Source organism: Aethalodelphis obliquidens, unplaced genomic scaffold, assembly GCF_003676395.1.
Source record: "Aethalodelphis obliquidens isolate GAN/ISIS:26980383/991018 unplaced genomic scaffold, ASM367639v1 scaffold3, whole genome shotgun sequence".
Lineage (NCBI taxonomy): Eukaryota > Metazoa > Chordata > Mammalia > Artiodactyla > Delphinidae > Aethalodelphis > Aethalodelphis obliquidens.
The window spans coordinates 81,514,901-81,537,817 of NW_020837947.1; the positions used below are offsets into that span (position 1 = coordinate 81,514,901).

General features: G+C 41.5%; 1 protein-coding gene across 1 annotated transcript in view; it reads left to right on the forward strand.

Moving 5' to 3' along the window:
• COL9A1 (collagen type IX alpha 1 chain) overlaps positions 1-22,917 on the forward strand; it is a 90,225-nt gene that overhangs the window by 49,924 nt on the left and 17,384 nt on the right. Inside the window, exons 26-33 of the mRNA XM_027093211.1 lie at positions 849-893; positions 1,965-2,018; positions 2,123-2,176; positions 16,640-16,693; positions 17,306-17,377; positions 17,887-17,922; positions 18,610-18,654; positions 20,108-20,140. Of these exons, the coding sequence (XP_026949012.1) occupies positions 849-893; positions 1,965-2,018; positions 2,123-2,176; positions 16,640-16,693; positions 17,306-17,377; positions 17,887-17,922; positions 18,610-18,654; positions 20,108-20,140 (393 nt within the window). The remainder of the gene's footprint in view (positions 1-848; positions 894-1,964; positions 2,019-2,122; positions 2,177-16,639; positions 16,694-17,305; positions 17,378-17,886; positions 17,923-18,609; positions 18,655-20,107; positions 20,141-22,917) is intronic.

Here is a 22,917-nt window from a genome sequence, read left to right on the forward strand (position 1 = left end):
TATTTCTCTGGTAACCACCCGGAGCTTTAACTTTATATTTTGCATCCCTCCTCTCTCTAGAGTTCACTAAACCTTCCTTATATCGTTTCACTAACCCTGAGCTGTGGTCCAGGCTTTATACTTCCTCCTACTTTTAACCAGTTCTGAAGCTCTTGTACCAGGGTTGAGCCATAAGAGGTTGAGAGGATGTTCAGGGAACGATGTGAGATAATAAGATTTCATTGTTTGATCGTGTGCTATTTTGAATTATTCAAATTGGTGTTTTCCTGCATTAATGTGGCTGGAAGTTCACGTGGGTTATACCACGTGTATCCTTGGCCCTTTGGAGGCAAGTATTTCAAGTTAAAAGGGATACTTGGCAATGATGAGGGCTGCCCTCGGTTTATTATGATATCTGACACCTGAAAATAATCAGAGAAATCAGGCCTCCCAGTGGCACCAAACCTCAGACCCAGCAATCTCCTGCCATTCTCTTTTTCTACTTAAGGCTTAGAGTTTTTGATAGGTCTTTGCTTCGTATCCCACACATGAAATCATGCCAGGAAGAGCTCCTGTTGATCTGAAAATAGGATTCTAATTTGGAAGTTCATCCTTGAGAAGTAACTTTAGTTTAGAGCTAGAATTTGCTCTAAGGGTATTCAGACATAACAAACCAGTTACAGTAAAGTTGCCTTCTCCACTGTGGGTAGGTCTATAACTGTTCAAACTGGGGAACTAGGAAGAATCTCCCTCTAAAGCTTTGAGGTTGTCACGACGCCCCCAGCCCCTCGGCAGTACGCAGTGGGCTTGGCATCTCACGGATTCTCAGAGGAGGTGATTAAACCTAAGTTCTCTGTGCATGCTTTCAGGGTATACCTGGAATTCCTGGCGCAAAGGGTGTTGCCGGTGAAAAGGTAAAAGATGCAAACTTTGTAATTAATATTTTTCTCTATTTCTTTATTCTTTTACTAATATATTTTATTTATCATTTTATATATTTCCAACCTGCCTTTTATTTTATGTTTGACCTTAAGGAGAAATCAAAAAGGCCTTAAGGCTTCAGAAGCTAATCTCTTTCCCAGTTGCAGAAATAGTACTTTGACAAAGAGTTGCTGATCAGACTACCTTCTTGAAAGAGTCATCCTCTGCCAGTGTAAAACAGAGACAGTTTGATTGCTCTTTACGATTTACTATGAGGACGATATTAAGCCATAGAAAATGTCAGTGCATATTATTAAGATGATTTATCTTAAGCTAAAAGATACTAAGCATTTTGTTCACATAATGATCAGTTCTAAGTGCTTATATCCTAGCACTTAAGAACAATAGTTGAAAGAAAAAGTTAAAGGGATAAAATATAGCGTTACTTTAAATAAAACAGATAAACTGTGAATAACGTAGAAATTGATTACTGTTAGATTACACAGCTCCAGGCCTCCGATCGTAGTGGCTCATGGAGTCTTGCGCAGAGATGTGCCCTAGTAAGCAGACCATGAGCCACTGATGGTGGGGTGGGGTCCCAGACACCTGCCTTCCCTGGAGCTTCCTGGCGCACCCCTTATTTCCTCATGTTGGCATGACCTTTTACAATTTTAATGGTGTCCATGTCAGGTATCAATAAAAAGGCTCCAAGAACTGTATTAGAGGTGGAAACGATGAAGAAAGACATATACAATTCATATTGTAAAGAAAGAAAACTCCTCTCTTATTCTTGTCTGTCTAAAGACCTTCATTTCTGGACATCTGACCTTCGCTTTTAAACATTTTTGAAATCTATATTATGCCTCTGGAAGTGACGAAACAGTATCCTAACCTAAATCTGAAGAACGTGGATGTACCCACCAAGAAAGAGAGTTTACATCTCAATGTAAAATCAGGAAAGTGACGCTATTTAAGTGTAAGAAATACCCAGCCTGGGTAAGACAGGTTGATCATTATGCTTATTTACTGCCTGAATTACTCTAAATATTGTATTTTACCTTCAGGGTAACACAGGTGCTCCAGGGAAGCCCGGTCAACTGGGGAATTCAGGCAAACCGGTAAGTTGCCATAGGTTACCTTTTCATACCTTGTAACCTGTTGTAATCACTAAGCAAAGGATTAGGGAGTTTAACTTTTTCTTTACCTGCCTTCCTTATAACAGGGCCGCCAGGGGCCACCAGGAGAGGTGGGACCCCGAGGACCTCGGGGCCTCCCTGTGAGTATTCCTTTTCTGTGGACCCCTCCCAAAGTGCCTTCCCCAGGCTTTGCTGGGTCTTCCTTCCCGCCTCTCCCTCCCTCCCTCCCCCCTTCCTTCCTTCCTTTATTCATTCATCCATTAACTCATCCAGGAATGCCTTCTGACGTTTTAACATGTGATAATCCAGGTAAACAATGGAACAGGAATGCTACTTAGATATACAATATGCTTTTTGTCCCCTAGAAAGTAGAAACAAAAATGAAGTATTTAAAAAAAAAAACATGCTGACCCTTTCTGCTCTCATCCCATGATGTAGGAAATATTTTAGTGTGATTAAAAAAAACAACCTTATTGAGGTATAATTCACATACTGTATAATTCACCCATTTAAAATATACAATCCACTGAGTTTTAGTGCATTTGCAGAATTGTGCAATTGTCACCACAGTCCACTTTAAAACATTTTCATCACCTCAAAAAGAAACTCTAGATCCACTTGCAATTCAACATTTCCCTGCCCCCACCCACCCACCCACCCACCCAGTCCTCTCAAACCTAGGAAACCACTCATCCACTTTCTATAGATTTGCCCATTCTGGAAATTTCATATAAATGGAATCATGCAGTATGTGGGGTTTTTAATGATTGGCTTCTCTCACTTAGCATAATGTTTCAAGGTTCTTCTATGCTGTACCATGTATCAGTACTTCATTCCTTTTTATTGCCAAATAGTATTCAATTGTATGGATGTACCACGTTTTATTCATCCATTCATGCATCGATGGGCGTGGGGGCTGTTTCCACTTTTTGGCCATTATGATTAATGCTGCTGTGGACGTTTTTCTACAAGTTTTTGTGTTGACTTGTTTCATTTCACTTGAGTACATACCTACGAGGGGATCGTGTGATAACTCTATTTTAATCTTTTGAGAACCTGCCAGACTTCTTTTAGTGTGAATTTATAAATGTGTCTATTTTGCAGCAAATATAGCTATGTATATTTTCTCACTAGATACACTTTAACCCTTAGAGAGAAACTGATTTGGAAATGAAACATGATGCACTCAAACTTAACTTTAAAAAAATTCTCCCTGGTCTTGATTTTAAGTTCTTATCTTCAAAGCCTGCCGGGTAACACAAAGAACTCCAAGTGAGAACACAGAAACGTTCCCAAATATCATTGTTACTTTTTTTTTTTTTTTTTAACATCTTTATTGGAGTATAATTGCTTTACAATGGTATGTTAGTTTCAGCTTCACAACAAAATGAATCAGTTATATATATACATATGTTCCCATATCTCTTCCCGCTTGCGTCTCCCTCCCTCCCACCCTCCCTATCCCACCCCTCCAGGCGGTCACAAAGCACCGAGCTGATCTCCCTGTGCTATGCGGCTGCTTCCCACTAGCTATCTACCTTACGTTTGGTAGTGTATATATGTCCATGCCTCTTTATCGCTTTGTCACCGTTTACACTTCCCCCTCCCCATAGCCTCAAGTCCATTCTCTAGTAAGTCTGTGTCTTTATTCCTGTTTCACCCCTAGGTTTTTCATGACTTTTTTTTTTTTTTTTTAAATTCCATATATATGTGTTAGCATACGGTATTTGTCTCTCTCTTTCTGACTTACTTCACTCTGTATGACAGACTCTAGGTCTATCCACCTCATCAAAAATAGCTCAATTTCGTCTCTTTTTATGGCTGAGTAATATTCCATTGTATATATGTGCCACATCTTCTTTATCCATTCATCCGATGATGGACACTTAGGTTGTTTCCATCTCTGGGCTATTGTAAATAGAGCTGCAATGAACATTTTGGTACATGACTCTTTTTGAATTATGGTTTTCTCAGGGTATATGCCCAGTAGTGGGATTGCTGGGTCATATGGTAGTTCTATTTGTAGCTTTTTAAGGAACCTCCATACTGTTCTCCACAGTGGCTGTATCAATTTACATTCCCACCAACAGTGTCAGAGGGTTCCCTTTTCTCCACACCCTCTCCAGCATTTATTGTTTCTAGATTTTTTGATGATAGCCATTCTGACTGGTGTGAGATGATATCTCATTGTAGTTTTGATTTGCATTTCTCTCATGATTAGTGATGTTGAGCATTCTCTCATGTGTTTGTTGGCACTCTGTATATCTTCTTTGGAGAAATGTCTATTTAGGTCTTCTGCCCATTTTTGGATTGGGTTGTTTGTTTGTTTGTTATTAAGCTGCATGAGCTGCTTATAAATTTTGGAGATCAATCCTTTGTCAGTTGCTTCATTTGCAAATATTTTCTCCCATTCTGAGGGTTGTCTTTTGGTCTTCTTTATGGTTTCCTTTGCTGCGCAAAAGCTTTTAAGTTTCATTAGGTCCCATTTGTTTACTCTTGTTTTTATTTCCATTACTCTAGGAGGTGGGTCAGAAAGAATCTTGCTGTGATTTATGTCATAGAGTGTTCTGCCTATGTTTTCCTCTAAGAGTTTGATAGTTTCTGGCCTTACATTTAGGTCTTTAATCCATTTTGAGCTTATTTTTGTGTATGGTGTTAGGGAGTGATCTAACTTCATACTTTTACATGTAGCTGTCCAGTTTTCCCAGCACCACTTATTGAATAGGCTGTCCTTTCTCCACGGTACATTTCTGCCTCCTTTGTCAAAGATAAGGTGACCATATGTGCGTGGGTTTATCTCTGGGCTTTCTATCCTGTTCCATTGATCTATCTTTCTGTTTTTGTGCCAGTACCATACCGTTTTGATAACTGTAGCTTTGTAGTATAGTCTGAAGTCTGGGAGCCTGATTCCTCCAGTTCCTTCTTTCGTTCTCAAGATTGCTTTGGCTATTCGGGGTCTTTTGTGTTTCCATACAAATTGCAAAATTTTTTGTTCTAGTTCTGTGAAAAATGCCAGTGGTAGTTTGATAGGGATTGCATTGAATCTATAGATTGCTTTCGGTAGTAGAGTCATTTTCACAATGTTGATTCTTCCAATCCAAGAACATGGTATATCTCTCCATCTATTTGTATCATCTTTAATTTCTTTCATCAGTGTCTTATAATTTTCTGCATACAGATCTTTTGTCTCCTTAGGTAGGTTTATTCCTAGATATTTTATTCTTTTTGTTGCAATGGTAAATGGGAGTGTTTTCTTGATTTCACTTTCAGATTTTTCATCATTAGTATATAGGAATGCCAGAGATTTCTGTGCATTAATTTTGTATCCTGCCACTTTACCAAATTCATTGATTAGCTCTAGTAGTTTTCTGGTAGCATCTTTAGGGTTCTCTATGTATAGGATCATGTCATCTGCAAACAGTGACAGCTTTACTTCTTCTTTTCCGATTTGGATTCCTTTTATTTCCTTTTCTTCTCTGATTGCTGTGGCTAAAACTTCCAAAACTATGTTGAATAAGAGTGGTGAGAGTGGGCAACCTTGTCTTGTTCCTGATCTTAGTGGAAATGCTTTCAGTTTTTCGCCATTGAGGATGATGTTTGCTGTGGGCTTGTCATATATGGCCTTTATTATGTTGAGGAAAGTTCCCTCTATGCCTACTTTCTGCAGGGTTTTTATCATAAATGGGTGTTGAATTTTGTCAAAAGCTTTCTCTGCATCTATTGAGATGATCATATGGTTTTTCTCCTTCAGTTTGTTAATATGGTTTATCACATTGATAGATTTGCATATATTGAAGAATCCTTGCATTCATGGAATAAACCCCGCTTGATCATGGTGTATGATCCTTTTAATGTGCTGTTGGATTCTATTTGCTAGTATTTTGTTGAGGATTTTTGCATCTATGTTCATCAGTGATATTGGCCTGTAGTTTTCTTTCTTTGTGACATCCTTGTCTGGTTTTGGTATCAAGGTGATGGTGGCCTCGTAGAAGGAGTTTGGGAGTGTTCCTCCCTCTGCTATATTTTGGAAGAGTTTGAGAAGGATAGGTGTTAGCTCTTCTCTAAATGTTTGATAGAATTCGCCTGTGAAGCCATCTGGTCCTGGGCTTTTCTTTGTTGGAAGATTTTTAATCACAGTTTCAATTTCAGTGCTTGTGATTGGTCTGTTCATATTTTCTATTTCTTCCTGATTCAGTCTTGGCAGGTTGTGCATTTCTAAGAATTTGTCCATTTCTTCCAGATTGTCCATTTTATTGGCATAGAGTTGCTTGTAGTAATCTCTCATGATCTCTTTTATTTCTGCAGTGTCAGTTGTTACCTCTCCTTTTTCATTTCTAATTCTATTGATTTGAGTCTTCTCCCTTTTTTTCTTGATGAGTCTGGCTAGTGGTTTATCTATTTTGTTTATCTTCTCAAAGAACCAGCTTTTAGTTTTATTGATCTTTGCTATTGTTTCCTTCATTTCTTTTTCATTTATTTCTGATCTGATTTTTATGATTTCTTTCCTTCTGCTAGCTTTGGGGTTTTTTTGTTCTTCTTTCTCTAATTGCTTGAGGTGCAAGGTTAGGTTGTTTATTCGAGATGTTTCCTGCTTCTTAAGGTGGGCTTGTATTGCTATAAACTTCCCCCTTAGAACTGCTTTTGCTGCATCCCACAGGTTTTGGGTCGTTGTGTCTCCATTGTCATTTGTTTCTAGGTATTTTTTGATTTCCTCTTTGATTTCTTCAGTGATCACTTCATTATTAAGTAGTGTATTGTTTAGCCTCCATGTGTTTGTATTTTTTACAGATCTTTTCCTGTAATTGATATCTAGTCTCATGGCGTTGTGGTCAGAAAAGATACTTGATACAATTTCAATTTTCTTAAATTTACCAAGGCTTGATTTGTGACCCAAGATATGATCTATCCTGGAGAATGTTCCATGAGCACTTGAGAAAAATGTGTATTCTGTTGTTTTTGGATGGAATGTCCTATAAATATCAATTAACTCCATCTCGTTTAATGTATCATTTAAAGCTTGTGTTTCCTTATTTATTTTCATTTTGGATGATCTGTCCATTGGTGAAAGTGGGGTGTTAAAGTCCCCTACTATGAATGTGTTACTGTCGATTTCCCCTTTTATGGTTGTATTTGCCTTATGTATTGAGGTGCACCTATGTTGGGTGCATAAATATTTACAATTGTTATATCTTCCTCTTGGATCGATCCCTTGATCATTATGTAGTGTCCTTCTTTGTCTCTTCTAATAGTCTTTGTTTTAAAGTCTATTTTGTCTGATATGAGAATTGCTACTCCAGCTTTCTTTTGATTTCCATTTGCATGAAATACCTTTTTCCATCCCCTTACTTTCAGTCTGTATGTGTCTCTAGGTCTGAAGTGGGTCTCTTGTAGACAGCAAATATATGGGTCTTGTTTTTGTATCCATTCAGCCAATCTGTGTCTTTTGGTGGGAGCATTTAGTCCATTTACATTTAAGGTAATTATCGATATGTGTGTTCCTATTCCCATTTTCTTAATTGTTTTGGGTTCGTTATTGTAGGTCCTTTCCTTCTTTTGTGTTTCTTGCCTAGAGAAGTTCCTTTAGCAGTTGTTGTAGAGCTGGTTTGGTGGTGCTGAACTCTCTCAGCTTTTGCTTGTCTGTAAAGGTTTTAATTTCTCCATCAAATCTGAATGAGATCCTTGCTGGGTAGAGTAATCTTGGTTGCAGGTTTTTCTCCTTCAACACTTTCAATATGTCCTGCCACTCCCTTCTGGCTTGCAGAGTTTCTGCTGAAAGATCAGCTGTTAACCTTATGGGGATTCCCTTGTGTGTTATTTGTTGTTTTTCCCTTGCTGCTTTTAATATGTTTTCTTTGTATTTAATTTTTGACAATTTGATTAATATGTGTCTTGGCGTATTTCTCCTTGGATTTATCCTGTATGGGACTCTCTGTGCTTCCTGGACTTGATTAATGATTTCTTTTCCCATATTAGGGAAGTTTTCAACTATAATCTCTTCAAATATTTTCTCAGTCCCTTTCTTTTTCTCTTCTTCTTCTGGAACCCCTATAATTCGAATGTTGGTGCGTTTAATGTTGTCCCAGAGGTCTCTGAGACTGTCCTCAGTTCTTTTCATTCTTTTTTCTTTATTCTGCTCTGCAGTAGTTATTTCCACTATTTTATCTTCCAGGTCACTTATCCGTTCTTCTGCCTCAGTTATTCTGCTATTGATCCCATCTAGAGTACTTTTAATTTCATTTATTGTGTTGTTCATCGTTGCTTGCTTCATCTTTATTTCTTCTAGGTCCTTGTTAACTGATTCTTGCAATTTGTCCATTCTATTGTCCATTCTATCTCCAAGATTTCGGATCAACCTTACTATCATTATTCTGAATTCTTTTTCAGGTAGACTGCCTATTTCCTCTTCATTTGTTAGGTCTGGTGGGTTTTTATCTTGCTCCTTCATCTGCTGTGTGTTTTTCTGTCTTTTCATTTTGCTTATCTTACTGTGTTTGGGGTCTCCTTTTTTGCAGGCTGAAGGTTCGTAGTTCCTGTTGTTTTTTGTGTCTGTCCCCAGTGGCTAAGGTTGGTTCAGTGGGTTGTGTAGGCTTCCTGGTGGAGGGTACTAGTGCCTGTGTTCTGGTGTATGAGGCTGGATCTTGTCTTTCTGGTGGGCAGGTCCACGTCTGGTGGTGTGTTTTGGGGTGTCTGTAGACTTACTATGATTTTGGGCAGCCTCTCTGCTAATGGGTGGGGTTGTGTTCCTGTCTTGCTAGTTGTTTGGCATAGGATGTCCAGCACTGTAGCTTGCTGGTCGTTGAGTGAAGCTGGGTGCTGGCGTTGAGATGGAGATCTCTCGGAGATTTTTGCTGTTTGATATTATGTGCAGCTGGGAGGCCTCTTGTGGACCAGTGTCCTGAAGTTGGCTCTCCCACCTCAGAGGCACAGCACTGAGTCCTGGCTGCAGCACCAAGAGCCTTTCATCCACAGGGCTCCTTAATTTGGGATGATTCGTTGTCTATTCAGGTATTCCACAGATGCAGGGTATATCAAGTTGATTGTGGAGCTTTAATCCGCTGCTTCTGAGGCTGCTGGGAGAGATTTCCCTTTCTCTTCTTTGTTCTGACAGTTCCCAGGGGCTCAGCTTTGGATTTGGCCCCGCCTGTGCGTGTAGGTCGCCGGAGGGCGTCTGTTCTTTGCTCAGAGAGGACGAGGTTAAAGGAGCCGCTGATTCGGAGGCTCTGGCTCACCCAGGCCGGGGGGTAGGGAGGGTCACGGAGTGCGGGGCGGGCCTGCAGCGGCAGAGGCCGGCGTGATGCTGCAGCCTGAGGCGCGCCGTGCGCTCTCCCGGGGAGCCGTCCCTGGATCCCGGGACCCTGGCAGTGGCGGGCTGCACAGGCTCCCCAGAAGGGCGTGTGGCTAGTGACCTGTGTTCGCACACAGGCCTCCTGGCGGCGGCAGCAGCGGCCTTAGCGTCCCATGTCCGTCTCTGGGCTCCGCACTCTTAGCCGCGGCTCGCGCCCGTCCCTGGAGCTCTCTCAAGCAGCGTTCTTAATCCCCTCTCCTCGTGCACCAGGAAACAAAGAGGGACGTAAAAGTCTCTTGCCTCTTCGGCAGGTCCAGACCCCTCCCCGGACTCTCTCCCGGCCAGCCGCGGCTCACCAACGCCCTGCAGGCTGTGTTCACGCCGCCAACCTCAGTCCTCTCCCGGCGCTCCGACAAAAGCCGGAGCCTCAGCTCCCAGTCCCGCCCGCCCCGGCGGGCGAGCAGACAAGCCTCTCGGCTGGTGAGTGCCGGTCGGCCCGATCCTCTGCGCTGGAATCTGTCCGCTTTGCCCTCCGCACCCCTGTTGCTGTGCTCTCCTCCGCGGCTCCCAAGCTCCCCCACTCCGCCTCCCGAAGTCTCCACCCGCGAAGGGGCTTCCTAGTGTGTGGACACTTTTCCTCCTTCACAGCTCTCTCCCGCTGGTGCAGGACCCGTCCCTATCCTTTTGTCTCTGTTTAGTTTTTTCTTTTGCCCTAACCAGGTACGTGGGGGGTTCCTTGCCTTTTGGGAGGTCTGAGGTCTTCTGCCAGCGTTCAGTAGGTGTTCTGTAGGAGTTGTTCCACGCGTAGATGTATTTCTGGTGTATCTGTGGAGAGGAAGGTGATCTCCGCGTCTTACTCTTCTGCCATCTTCCCGGAAGTCTCCCATTGTTACTTTTTAAAGAGCGTCTCTTGAGTATGTTGAGTGAGGATTTTCACGCTTCGGAAAAGTGAAATATCCCAAGTGTCTCGCGATATGAGAGTGGAGTGTGGAGTTTTCCCACCTCTCACCGCTGTCCGTCAGCTGACCTGTACCAGGCGGTGTCCAATACTTTCCCTCGACTGACTGTCAGAGCAGTGAGGTCATAGCTGGATCCTATTTCTGAAGCAACAGAAAGACTGATCGGTGTGGAGGAAGGGCGCTGGAGCTTTGAGAAAATTGCCTATTTCATCTCGTACTCACGTTATAGAGCAGAAAGCAGTACAGTTGTAGGTCCCCCTGCTCATGGCAGGACCAGGCACAGAGCACAAGCCGTACGGGTGCAGTGGGCTCGGCCCATCCCCAGCTCAGGACGCGAGGCCGGCCTTCGGAAGCGATGGCGTGCGGTGGAGGCGGTGTTGACTTCGCTCACGGGAGGGCGGCGGATCCGAGGAAGTTATGCCTGCGCAGGGTTTGGGGCCTGATTCCGGTTTTGCTTGTTAGTTTCTGTAAGCGTCCGCGTTCTTCCCACTGTTGCCGTCACCGAGGCTCAAAGCCTTGGTGTCTCTTCTCTATCACGTTCCTGCCCCAGGTGGACCTGCTCATCCTACCACGTCCTCTCTAAAGCCTCCTGTCTGACTCTTCTTTCTAAGCCCACGTCCACCCCCTGGCTCAGGTGGTTCACTGCTGCTTGATGGTTGCAGTCATTTCCTGATTTGCCTCCCTGCTCCCATCTTTCCTTCTGCTGCGGCTCGCAGCAGGGTGCTCTTGGTACTCTGGCTGGGATAGCTCTCCGTTCTCCAGGACTCTTGCACACCGCAGGGTGTCCTGCATCTAGAACTCCAGCAGTGTTCCCGCAGTCCTGGTGACAAACGTAAATGCCTGGGGAACGGTAGGACTCCAAGTCTGCACGTGCCTCCATACTGGTCTTTGCAAAGTACAGCATCCAGCATCATTTCTCGTCTTCATTTAAAAATCTTCAGTGGATTTCCACTGACAATAAAGGAAAGCCTGAAATCCTAAACTGTTTGTCCCCTAGTTTTACTTCCCATTTCTGCCTTGCTAAGAGCCTGTGTTCCAGCCAAGCTAGACTTCATGCTAATTCCCAAACACTCTCTGCACTTCTCAGACTGCCTGTTTTCTTTGTGATGCCCTGCAGCTGAGATGGCTTTTTCCTCTATTTCTCTGACTGGATATCCCATGTGCCCTCCTAGATACAATTGAAGTGTTAATTCTGCCATGGAACCATCTCTGATGACGCCCTACCCCCCAGATAGAAGTGATGTCTCCTTATTCTGAACCTGTAACCCTTGGTCCCTTTTTGCCCTGTGGTGTGGAAACTGCAGGAAGTCAGGAACATGTCTGATCCACATTTGTGTTCCCTACATCTCTTTCCTCGGGGCCTGCCGTAAGGTCATGCTCAATAAATATTCCTTGAAATGCATTGGATGGGAGGTACAGTAAATCTTGCTATGCTGCCTCTGTTCATAATTGACTTTTCACCTACTATAAATTTTTCAGAAGAGTATCACGTGTGGTTATAAATATTATAGTTCTGGATCAGAGTTTTTACACCAAATGTACTTACTGAAAGATACATTTGTTCTTTCATTTTCCATCATTAAATTCATTTTCTTGGTAAATTCACACATTGTCACCTATTCCCCACAAGTTTGATCAGTTCTTCCTGCAAATCTTAAATTGAGAAGCTGAGTAGAAGGAATGAAACCTATTTCTAATGTGTCCTGTGGAAGAATCAAGGTTAACTGTAGTCTGTCTTTGAAATTAAATTCTCCCCTTTCCTCACCATTGTTCCGTCAACTTTCGCCAACGCCACGGCAAAAAATACTGGAGTTTTGGCATCTCTAGGGATTACGTATGAGCACGTATCTTTACCACTTGGCTTGTGCATCCGGCTTTCTCTGTCACATTCCCCTGTGTTTACACCTGCGTCTGGGTGACTCCTGGTTTAGAGCCAGCAGGTGGCTGGGGCCTCTGATTTGGTCCTACCGTGTAGTCGCTCCGGTCCGGCTTCCTCTTCCAGGCTTCCCAGAACTTGCCAGGGCTTTTGTTGAGTGGGTGGTGTTTGCTCTGCTCTCGTGAGTTTGACTGGGGTGAGTGCCACACCGATCTACCCCAAGTTTTCTGAAGACTATACACTCGTGGGATGTGGAAGCCTGTCTCCTCTCTCTTGAAGCCTTCTAACCTGACCCCATCACCAGCAGCTTCAGCACAGAGGTCCCACATGCTGTGCAGTTGAGTGACCTAAGCTATCTTCCTACCCCATCAGACTCTGGAATATTCTCCCAGTCAACACTTCGTGAAGCAGCTGTGATGGTTATAGTGTAAACAGATTGTCATCTGCTTCTGTGTGAGGGGATATTTAAACCTACACTGGAGAGAAATACAAAGTACACAATGTTGTAAAATTGAATGAATCTTAAAAAATATTTCTGTGGCAAGCCTAAAAATCATCCCTGTAGTAGGACTAATATGATCTGCCAATGTTAATATGAAAATGGGTTTGTAAAAGCAACAATCTTTAGCAATCATAACTCATCTTCTGGGTTGAACATCCTTTTTGCCAGAAAGAGGAATTTAGTGTATACTACAGACTGAGTAGAGTGATTTATAATTTCCCAGTTCTGAAACTGGCAAGGTACTAAGGATGATGTTTGTTCTTCAGCTAGTTAGCACTTGGGGTTATCAGGCAAATACAACAACCACCACAATCTAGAGCACAGTGGAGTAAAGTCCATTTTTTTGGTAAAATAATTATGACAACCCAAGTATGATAAAATGCATTTTTCGGTGGTATTTTAGAAGTCTAATAGTTCCATTTTGAAAGGGAGACTTCCATATTGAAGTATTTGGATTTATTAAAATGAGTTTTACAAAATAGCTGCTAGGATTTCTTTATAAAAAAGGCGCCTTCTTAGTGATCTGACAGAAACTCAAGAAATGAGGACTAAAGACTTGTTTTTTCCAAGCATAACTCATGCTTTTAAAGAAATTTGGAAGATTTGAAGTGAAAAGAACATTTAATGGAACATTTGATTGAAAACCATCATTTTGACTGATGTCTTTATTCCTTGGATAAACATAATAACTAGCACGTCTGCAGTGCTTACTGTGAGCTGGACGTTGTTCTAAGTACTTCATGTATCTATTCAATCCTCCCCAAAGCCCATTTTACAGATGAGGAGACGAGGCACACAGGGGTTGGGTTGCCTGCCTGGAGTCAGCTGGTGCCTGGCGGAGCCAAACTTCAGACCTGGCCTTGGGGCTTAGTGTCCAGGTCCCCATCTCCACCCTCTGATGCCTCCAACGTCAAGGTTCTGCTGCATGTTTTTTTTTTTTTTTTTTTTTTTTTTTTTTGGCGGTACGCGGGCCTCTCACTGTTGTGGCCTCTCCTGTTGCGGAGCACAGGCTCCGGACGCGCAGTTTCAGTGGCCATGGCTCACGGGCCCAGCCGCTCCGCGGCATGTGGGATCTTCCCAGACCGGGGCACGAACCCGCGTCCCCTGCATCGGCAGGCGGACTCTCAACCACTGCGCCACCAGGGAAGCCCCGCTGCATGTTTTTATTTGAAGTTAGCCTGGCAAATTCTAACGGCACAAAACACATTTAGCAAATTTTAGTATTTATGGAGCTTTCGCAGTGAGCATTTAACAAGAATCTAAGTCAAGCTGGTGAAGACAAATGAACAGAACACAAGCCCCAGTAATTTCCTGGGTCTTACCCCAGACCTACAGAATCAGGACCTGGGGGAGAGGGGTGGAATGCGGAGGGGAGAGGGGAGGTGGGGTGGTGAAGACACCACTGAAATATATTTCTAAAACCTCCTCAGGGGATTCTGATGCGCAGCCAGGGTTCGGAATCCTTGGTAGAGGGTCTGCATCTTTTGTTTTCTTTAAGTCTTGATTGGCTTCTTAGATAGAGACGAATTGGAAGATGTGTCTTAACATGTTGGAGATAAATATGGTGGCACAGAGCACCCAAGAGGAAAATAGAGCATTTTCTTATGGTCTTCGCATTTTCAGTGGTAGGATGTTGCCTTTTTATCTGGCCAGGTTAGGGTGAATTGCTCCCTGCAGGATGTATTTAGTTTAACCTGTGGTTTTTTTAGAGATTACTATTTATATCTCAATTTCTCATGTTCATCTTAGTTACAGGTGAAATGAAAGAACTCAGAGGAAGAATATGCATGTTTTTAGAACACATAGAAATCATAAGAATGGCCATGAGAAAATCTTGCCCTTTCTTTTTTTTTTTTGGTAGCTGTTTGGTAGCTGTTTGGTCCTTGTGAAAATAAACATTACCTTTTCGCACAGTGGGATGATTTCTATAGAAATATCTAAGTTCAGAATAGCCAAGGGTTTATAAGCTAGACGTGAAATGAAAATGAGGACCCACACGCTGTCTATTTGTGCAGGGACAGAAAAGTGAATGCCCGTAATTTCACCCATCCCTCCCCTGGTCCTACATGTGTTGCCCTGTCATGGCTATAGGTCAGCAGAGCAGGCTGCGTACACTGGGTTCTGAGCCGTTCGTAGGTATTACCAAGGGCTGCCGGGGCTTGGAAAAGACTTCTGAACTGAATAATGAGAGCTCATGAAAGACAGAGAAAATAAGATTCCAGCAGAGAAAATCTTTGTCTTTGACTGAAAAGATAATTAATCTCTCCAAAAGTAAATGAAAGGTTATAGAGTCCTTTATTTTCATTTAGCCTTTTGGTTTGTGGAAGAGGAAAAGAGTATATTAATCATCTTTGTTTTGGATAAGATGGCATAATGGTTCATTTATTTAGACATGAATACTTGAGGTTGTGTCGAGAACTTTGCTTTCGCTTTCTGACACGATTAATTATGTTTCCCACCAATGACTGTTAATCGTTCTGTGAATTAAAGTCATTTTAGCTCAATGACATTTAGGATCTCAATCAGGATGCAGTTCAGAAATAATTTGAAAATGCCAGCAGAGCAGATGTACTGAAGAAAATCTATCTTGAACTTGGAAGTACTGGGTCGTATTAATGGAGTGAAACCCCATCTTTATGTGTAGAGACACATAGAAGAATCTCTCGTAAGGGCTGGTTTTCACCTGATTTATCAACATATCCTTCTAACATCCGTCCACATGGGGCACTGCTTCTGTCTTCCAAGCTGCTCACAAGCGTTACGTACCAATGTATTATTCAAACTCATGCATTAGACAGAACATTTATATAAAAGTTTTTGAAAAGCATTTACGAGTATTTTGTTTAAATCACCTGTAAGTCATGTGAAATTGTAGCTAGAGACTTGTAATTTGGTATACAATTCTCAGTCCTCTAGAGCAACTGAAAATGCAGAAGGTTTATAGACCTTGACATTTTGTTCTTTTTATAGATGAATGAATAACATATGGGTCAGATCAGGATAATCTTATCAGAAGCACTTATAAATATTAAACATTAATATGAAGTTGTCATGTCATTTGAAAGAAAAACAAACTCAAAAGACTGCCTTCATTTTGTGTACACCATCCAGGAAATGTGATTATTTATCCAGCAACCTCAGTGATCAGCTTAGTGGAACTTGAGTTAGAAATGAAACAAGCTTTTGTCAGACTGCATTAAAGTGTATGAAGTTCTCAGAGAAAGAAATTGAAGAGTTCGTGGTGTTTCCTTTTCTCAAAGGGCTTCCCGTTTCAAATAAATTGATACTGGCTCACAAAATGAAACGAGAGTGTTGCTTTTGGTGTATCTACATTATAAATTGTACTTTCTAAAGTCTATGTAATCTTTTAAGACATGTTTAGAATGAGTAGAACGAAGACTTTTTCAGAAACTTTATACATTTCTACTATTTATGTCTTTTTGAAGTTACAGTAGTAATTTGAAGGCGAACATCTCTGTCCTGTGTCTTTTTCACTCTTTCGAGGTTCAAGATCACTTGCCAGATGCTGCTTTAAAATGTACTGTAGACCTGAAATTTACTCTGTGTTTTACACATTTATGTGGAATTCAAAATTTTACTATACCTATACCTCAAGAACATGTAGTCTAAATGAGAGGATAAAGCATGTACGCAAGTCACCATAATCTAATTTGGATGGTGAAGTAGATGCTGAAAATTCCTAATTGCCATTTCTTGTAGATGTATCAGGTATCATGTCCGTCGAACAGTCTGTATTCACAACGAACAGCGTTAGGACTGTTAGAACTCAGGATGAACACTGACGAGGCTGCAGGCATTTAATATAAAGGTCTCTGCCTTCAGTTGAAGATGGGGAGAATACTTTGGTGACCTTTATATTTAAACAAAAACCTAGGTAGCATGTTACTTCATTGAAATAGTGATTAAACATTTGCATTTCGGCAGACTGTCTGGTTGACCATCATGTTTGTGTGTTTCTAGGGCAGTAGAGGTGAAGAAGGACCAGTAGGACCCCCTGGACTACCAGGTAAACTGGTAAGTAATAGTTCTGGTCCCGCAGTTTATTTGCTTCATACAAAGCACAATACGTTTTTTAAAAGAAGCAAGGAGAGAAAAATAATTTACAAAGGGTAATTGCATCATCCGTACTTGATTTCTATTCCTATGTGAATGTGTGAAAATGTAAATGAGGAATTTCGAATTAAATCTAGGAGACCCTTAAAGGGTATTTTAATCAGTGTGGCTTGTAGCATTTATTTGAAAACTGGGAGAGATACAAAGTGCTACATTTGGCTCCTGGTTGTTCTTGGACTTGGAGAGCAAGTGCGTGAATGCCACCCTTTTACTTCTCCAGCCGTGCTTGTTTACACAGCCAGCGAGGCGGGGACTCAGCTCAAAGAGCCCACTGTTGGGAAGGGGTGCTAGCCCTGGAACTGGGGACCTCAGAGGTGGGATGGAGTCCGGGGTTGGGGGGGACTGGCTCTCTTCTCCTGGGAGTTGGGAGAGTGACAAATTCGAGAAGCAGAGTTAAACCAACAGAGCACATTTATTCTAGACAGGAGTCCACACACCCAAGGTTGTGTCTGGCTTATGTGCTTTCAGTGTTGCAGTAGCAGTGGTTCTGGGGACTCTGTGTTTGTCTTTCAGGGTTCTCTCGGCAGACCTGGCTTCCCCGGCTTGCCTGGCCCCCCTGGACTTCCTGGAATGAAAGGTGACAGGGTAAGATACCTAGCTGTCCAGAAAGTTCCTTATTTGGAAGGGTGATTTCTACTATGTTGAGAAACCAAGGTCGCTTTTGGCCCAATGGAGCATTTTTCTAGAAATGGCCATAGAGAGCTATCGAGAAAGATATCTTAAATTACTGAGAGTTGAGATTAAGAAACAACAACAAAAATCTATTAATATAGTAATTTATCAGAAGGGAAAAATAAAAGCTGAGTAAAGTAAACATTTCAGCTGTAATCACACATCCTATTTAGTTCTAAGCTTCCAGTCCTACTAGTTACATTTTACATGGATGTGATCAGAGGACACTTCAGGTTGCCAGTGACTTTTTTGGACAGCTGTCAGTTTCTCCAGGTCTGACCTGACTCTTTCTAGGTGGTGAGGTGATGAGGATTATTCATACTTGTTCCTATTCATCAGCCCAGTAAGGGGAGTTGGTTCGTTTTGAAATTATATAGTTAAAAACCTCAAAACACTGAAAAAGTATATTTTTTTCATTACAGGGCGTAGTTGGTGAACCTGGTCCAAAGGGTGAACAGGTAGGTGCCATGTGTGAAATGCAGCGCTTAATGTGCATTAATGTGCCTTACCAGCAGGGGGCACTGGCTGACCTGCGGTGTGGGTAAAATGTGGAGGCTCAATGTACTTCACAGTGAGTGAAACGCAGGGTTTAATTTGGTCTGTAGCCTTATCTACCATTTTAATAAGCCGGAGCGAATGATGGCTCTGCCTTCAAGAATAAACATTGTCCTTCCTTTGAAAAGAATGGCCCTGTCTCTCTTACGCAACAGATCGGTTTACTCCAGTCTGATGAGGCCTTCCATAGCCGCATCATAATGTTTTGTATTTTCTTTACCAAGACCTTAGCAAATAAACGATGCATGTGAATTAGAGTTAGTCCTTGCCCTGGTGTTTTTTTGTTTGTTTGTTTGTTTTTTTCTCAACTCTAAGAACCCTTTTTAAATATTACCTAATTATAAAATTGGTGGATATAGTCATTAATCCTTACCTTTAGCAGAAACTCAACTTCACCTTCTGGCTTTTCTCTGGGCTGTTTTCTGGGTTGGACAAGCCCCTGACAGCTAGATAGGAAAACCACTGAGATCATTTCATATTTCTGCATGATCTTGGGGGCACCGCAGGGACTTTTGAATACTTCTCAATGTTGACTGGTTAAAATTGAGCCAAGGAACTAAGAACTTAAAAAATGTGATTTTAACTTTTAGGGTGCCTCTGGTGAAGAGGGAGAACTGGGAGGAAGGGGTGAACTGGTAAGACCCTTTTTTTTTCTGGTTATTGATGGAGACCCACTGATTTTGGACTGTATTAGAAACATACGTACTTTTTCTTTTCTCTGACCTTGCTATCCTTGCTGACTTCTTTAAAGGTAATATGTTTCTCACATAAGCTAAAAAACAACCCTCGAGAATCGCACCCAAGATCAAGTAAAGTGGAGGGGAAACACGGCAACATCGATAGACGTGGCCTTACGTGTTGGGAGGACAAAGCGTTCCCTATGGAGGGCATGTTTTCTTGTGGTTTTCCATGTAGACATTCAAGGTGATTCTTAGGTGGCTGTAGACAAGTCTATGAATAGTGCCCATCGCGGAAACAAAATTAAAGCTATATTATAATTTGTATTATAGATTATTGTAGTTAGAGAACTGAGGCTCCCAAGTTTGACCGTGGGTATTCTCCACGGCCTTTTGGAGTCTAAGACCCTCCAAAGAAGTGATTCCAGGTCCAGGGGAGCCTTCTGCTACATCTCCAGGAAGGCAGGGAGCAGAGCAAGTCATCACCTCCACAGCACTGCTAGGTCTGCTGGCGCATCCTTTATGCTTATGACACAATGTAAGGGGACCTTGTGTGGAAACTTATGCTTGGTCCTTTGGGGGGTGTGTGCGTGACAGAATTCTCAGAAGATAGTTTCAGAGAGCTTTCAGTACAGGAGAAAATGCTGATAGTGTTTTATTCAGAGTTTTAGGATTTCAGTTAACATCTGAATGAGGCAAATCTTCCTAACTATTAAGTAAATTAGAAAAAGGGGGATTTCCATTTTATTTTCTGTTGAAACTGTTCATTTTATAAGCTAAGAGGATGTTTTATTTTTGGCCACACTGTGCAGCTTGTGGGATCTTAGCTCCCCTGCAAGGGATCGAACCCGTGCCCCCTGCATTGGAAGCGTGGAGTCTTAACCACTGGACCTCCAGGGAGGTCCTTAAGGGGATGTTTTAAGTCGTCCTGTTTTGTAGTGGACATGCACCGATGTGCTAAGATGAGCTGAATTCATACCTAGAACTAGTGGTGGGAGATAGTCAGGATTTTTTTTTAAGCATAAGAGCATGCATATTTGGTTTGATAGACTTTTGGGGTTGAGTTTAAAAATATTGTTAGAGTTTCAGAAATGAAGTCATCTGGTTTAAATGTCTATTATGTTTTATAACAGCATGCTAGCTTAATGTCTTTTGACTTGCACATTTCAGTTCTCCACACCTAGCATTTTAAATCTGAATGCAGCCTTGGAGAGCTGTGGTTCAACCCTATTATTTAGCAGACAAGTTAGCCAAAGGCTGGGAGGGGACCTGAATCCAAATTGTGAATCTAATTTTTTTCTGTGGTGTCATGGTTCTGTTCATGGTTTTCTATTGAGTTTGGCAGCATGATAAGCTTTTTAGAGTTTTTAAGTAAACATTGTTCTAATATAATTTTGTTTTATTGATTTAGGGAGATATAGGATTACCTGGCCCAAAGGGATCTGTAAGTATAATGAACAGTAACGGTATAAAAAATAAAAATATGAATAAAGCTATAGAAAATGCAATGCTCTGCTTTATGAAAGCATTCTAGAAAATTCAATTCTAAAAGGATTTACCTTTAAGGAAATTAACACCTACATTTATTCTCTGAGTAGTGGATTAGTCCAAAGAAAAAACCTCACAGCAGTGTAAATGGATCTGCCGTTTGACCTAATCACTCTAAAGGAAGGTTTTTTTTTTTCATGTTAAAGTGGCTCACTGAATATACGTCGTAATTTCTTCCACAAATGGTTTATTTTATAAGAACCGACCTGTGCTTTGCAGTGACAAGAACATAAGTGAATTTCATTGTCAGTCATAGCATTGCAAATATTTCAGCAATTTTCTTAATCTTCTGTGTGTTCTCGTTGGGGAAGTAAGATATAGGCACGATACCTAAGAAAATACAGATAATTATTAGAGCAAGAAAATAACCATCTCATTCAATTTATCATTTTACAGAAACGAAACTGATGTCCTTAGAGATTAGATGTATTCAGAATTATAGAAACAATTAATAGCAAATCTAGAATGGCTTGCTAATTTGAAAGGAACACACGTCTACTAAAATAAGAAATTTAAGATAATACAAGCAGAAAGGAGGAAGCTCAGACTTCAATCTCAAGTGCATCTATCACCAGTTTCCATGAATCTCCAAGTCTTCTTGTTTCTGGAATCCCCGCCCCTGACTTCTCTCTGTCCTGGTCCGATGTGTTATCCTCGTGACAGCCAATGTCATCTAGATGAGAAGATAAAGGCTACTATCTATTCCTCCTCTGCTTAAAACCCTTGAAGAATAACATTTTGTAGAATAATTCAGACTCTTAGCAAATGTATACAGAGCCTTCGATGAGCCTCACCAGCCTCATCTCCGATCTCTCTGGAACGTCATCTGTCTGTGGTTCTTTTTGCTTGGCGCGTGCTGTTCAATGCCTTGTGCACTTCTTCTAGTCCTGGACACTCTTTCTCTTTCCTTAGAATAGCACCTCCTACCTAAGCTTTTAGCCCCATCCTCCGCTTAGCTTTCTCCGGGAGGACCCACCCAGCCTTGGTTACAGTGCCCTGCCCTGGGCTCTTCACACAGCACTGAGACGGAAATTGTTACGTTATATTATCTTACCTGTTTACATACTGCCTCTAAACACCATGTGACAGTCTCAAGCTTCAAATAACATCTTTATGCCTAAGAATCTTTGACAGAAATCGTTTAGGATCGAGAACAATGTAAAGAGTAAACCTTGATAGAATTCGGTAATAGAAATCCTCCTTCACTGTCTAGAAATAATCAGTAATGTTCAAAGGTGAGAATTCAAGTTATAAAAGAAAAAAGTAGATGAACAATGCAGGTGTGAAAATGAGTTAATTTCATTTAAATTTGGATATAATACGAGGAATTAGCTCTTGATTCATCACCTCCCTTCCTACCCCTGTCTTTCCTGACATTACCCAAGTAATACAGATGAAATTGAAGTGCACCGTCCCAGAATCAGGGGACAGAGTTACTAACAGAAAAGCTTTTCCTTTTCTCAGTGATTTCAGCAAGACAAAGCTGGTAAGTGGGTGAGGTCTGCACGCTGGTCTCTACATCAGCGTATCCCTCCTCAAGTGAGGAATTCTTTCCCAAAGACCCAGGGCCCTTGTGACGTCCTGGTCATGTCGGCCCTTGATCTCTTCATCAAAAATGCCCTGCTCCTTGTTCTAGCAACATTTCAGATGTTGCCAGCAAGGTAATACCCTCTGATTCGGCCTCCTTTGTCTTCCACCAGCTCTTTAGTGCATTCTGAATTCATTTTGGCTTCTCCTCTGGGTTTTTTTAGAAGTTGCTATGGTCTTGCATACCAGTCACCCAACAGTTCCCCAACCTTCGTTCCATAACACGTGCTTAGCTTTCCCCCTTGACCCTGACTCTGGAAATCTTTTAAGCCATAATTTCTTCATAGAGGCAATTTGGACAGGTTGACTAAGATGAATATCAATTTTTGTGTGTATAAAGCACACTCCGTGAGCTTTCTTTAGATGTGTCTAGCGAAAGCCTTGCTTCATCACCTTCATTTCTTCAGTTTAAAACATTTGCGCTTTTGAACAAGTTGGCTTTTCCTAGATAAATGTTGCATATGAAAAAGAAGCAGACTTGAGCTGCCTTATGAACATTCAGATCTTGAGCAGTGGTGTTCCCTCAATGTCTTCTGTGCATTTATCTTCTTGTTTTTACTCTGAAAACAGCAGTCCACTGAAACTACTTTGCCACAAATTCCACCAGAGGTAGTTTAAGAAAAAGTGAATTAATTTAGTCTCTCTTTAAAGCAGCTTTTGTAGATGAGGACTTTAAAGATGCTTTTAGTGGTCTGCTTTCAGAAGAAAAATTTAATTGGTATATGCTTTTGTGCCAAGGAAATAATTGGTTTATTTTTAACATCTTTAATGTTTAGATTTTTAACTTCCTCAATACTTAGATAAACTGTGGACTCACTCTTCTTGTTCTGGCATTTTAAATGCATTGATTTAGTTTTATGTTAGTATTTTATAATTCCTGGATACATCCGGCTTCTTCAAACTCTCCAGAGAATGTTATAAAGGCTAAATAACTTATGTTCTTGGAAATATCTTTATTTTATGCTTTCTATATTGGTGATATAGAAGGTGACGTGTCTTGTGAACTCAGTGGCCTTTCTGTGGCCAGAAAAAGTTAACACGTTTTATTAAAAATTAACGTGCTCTTAGAAATGACCTACAGTATGA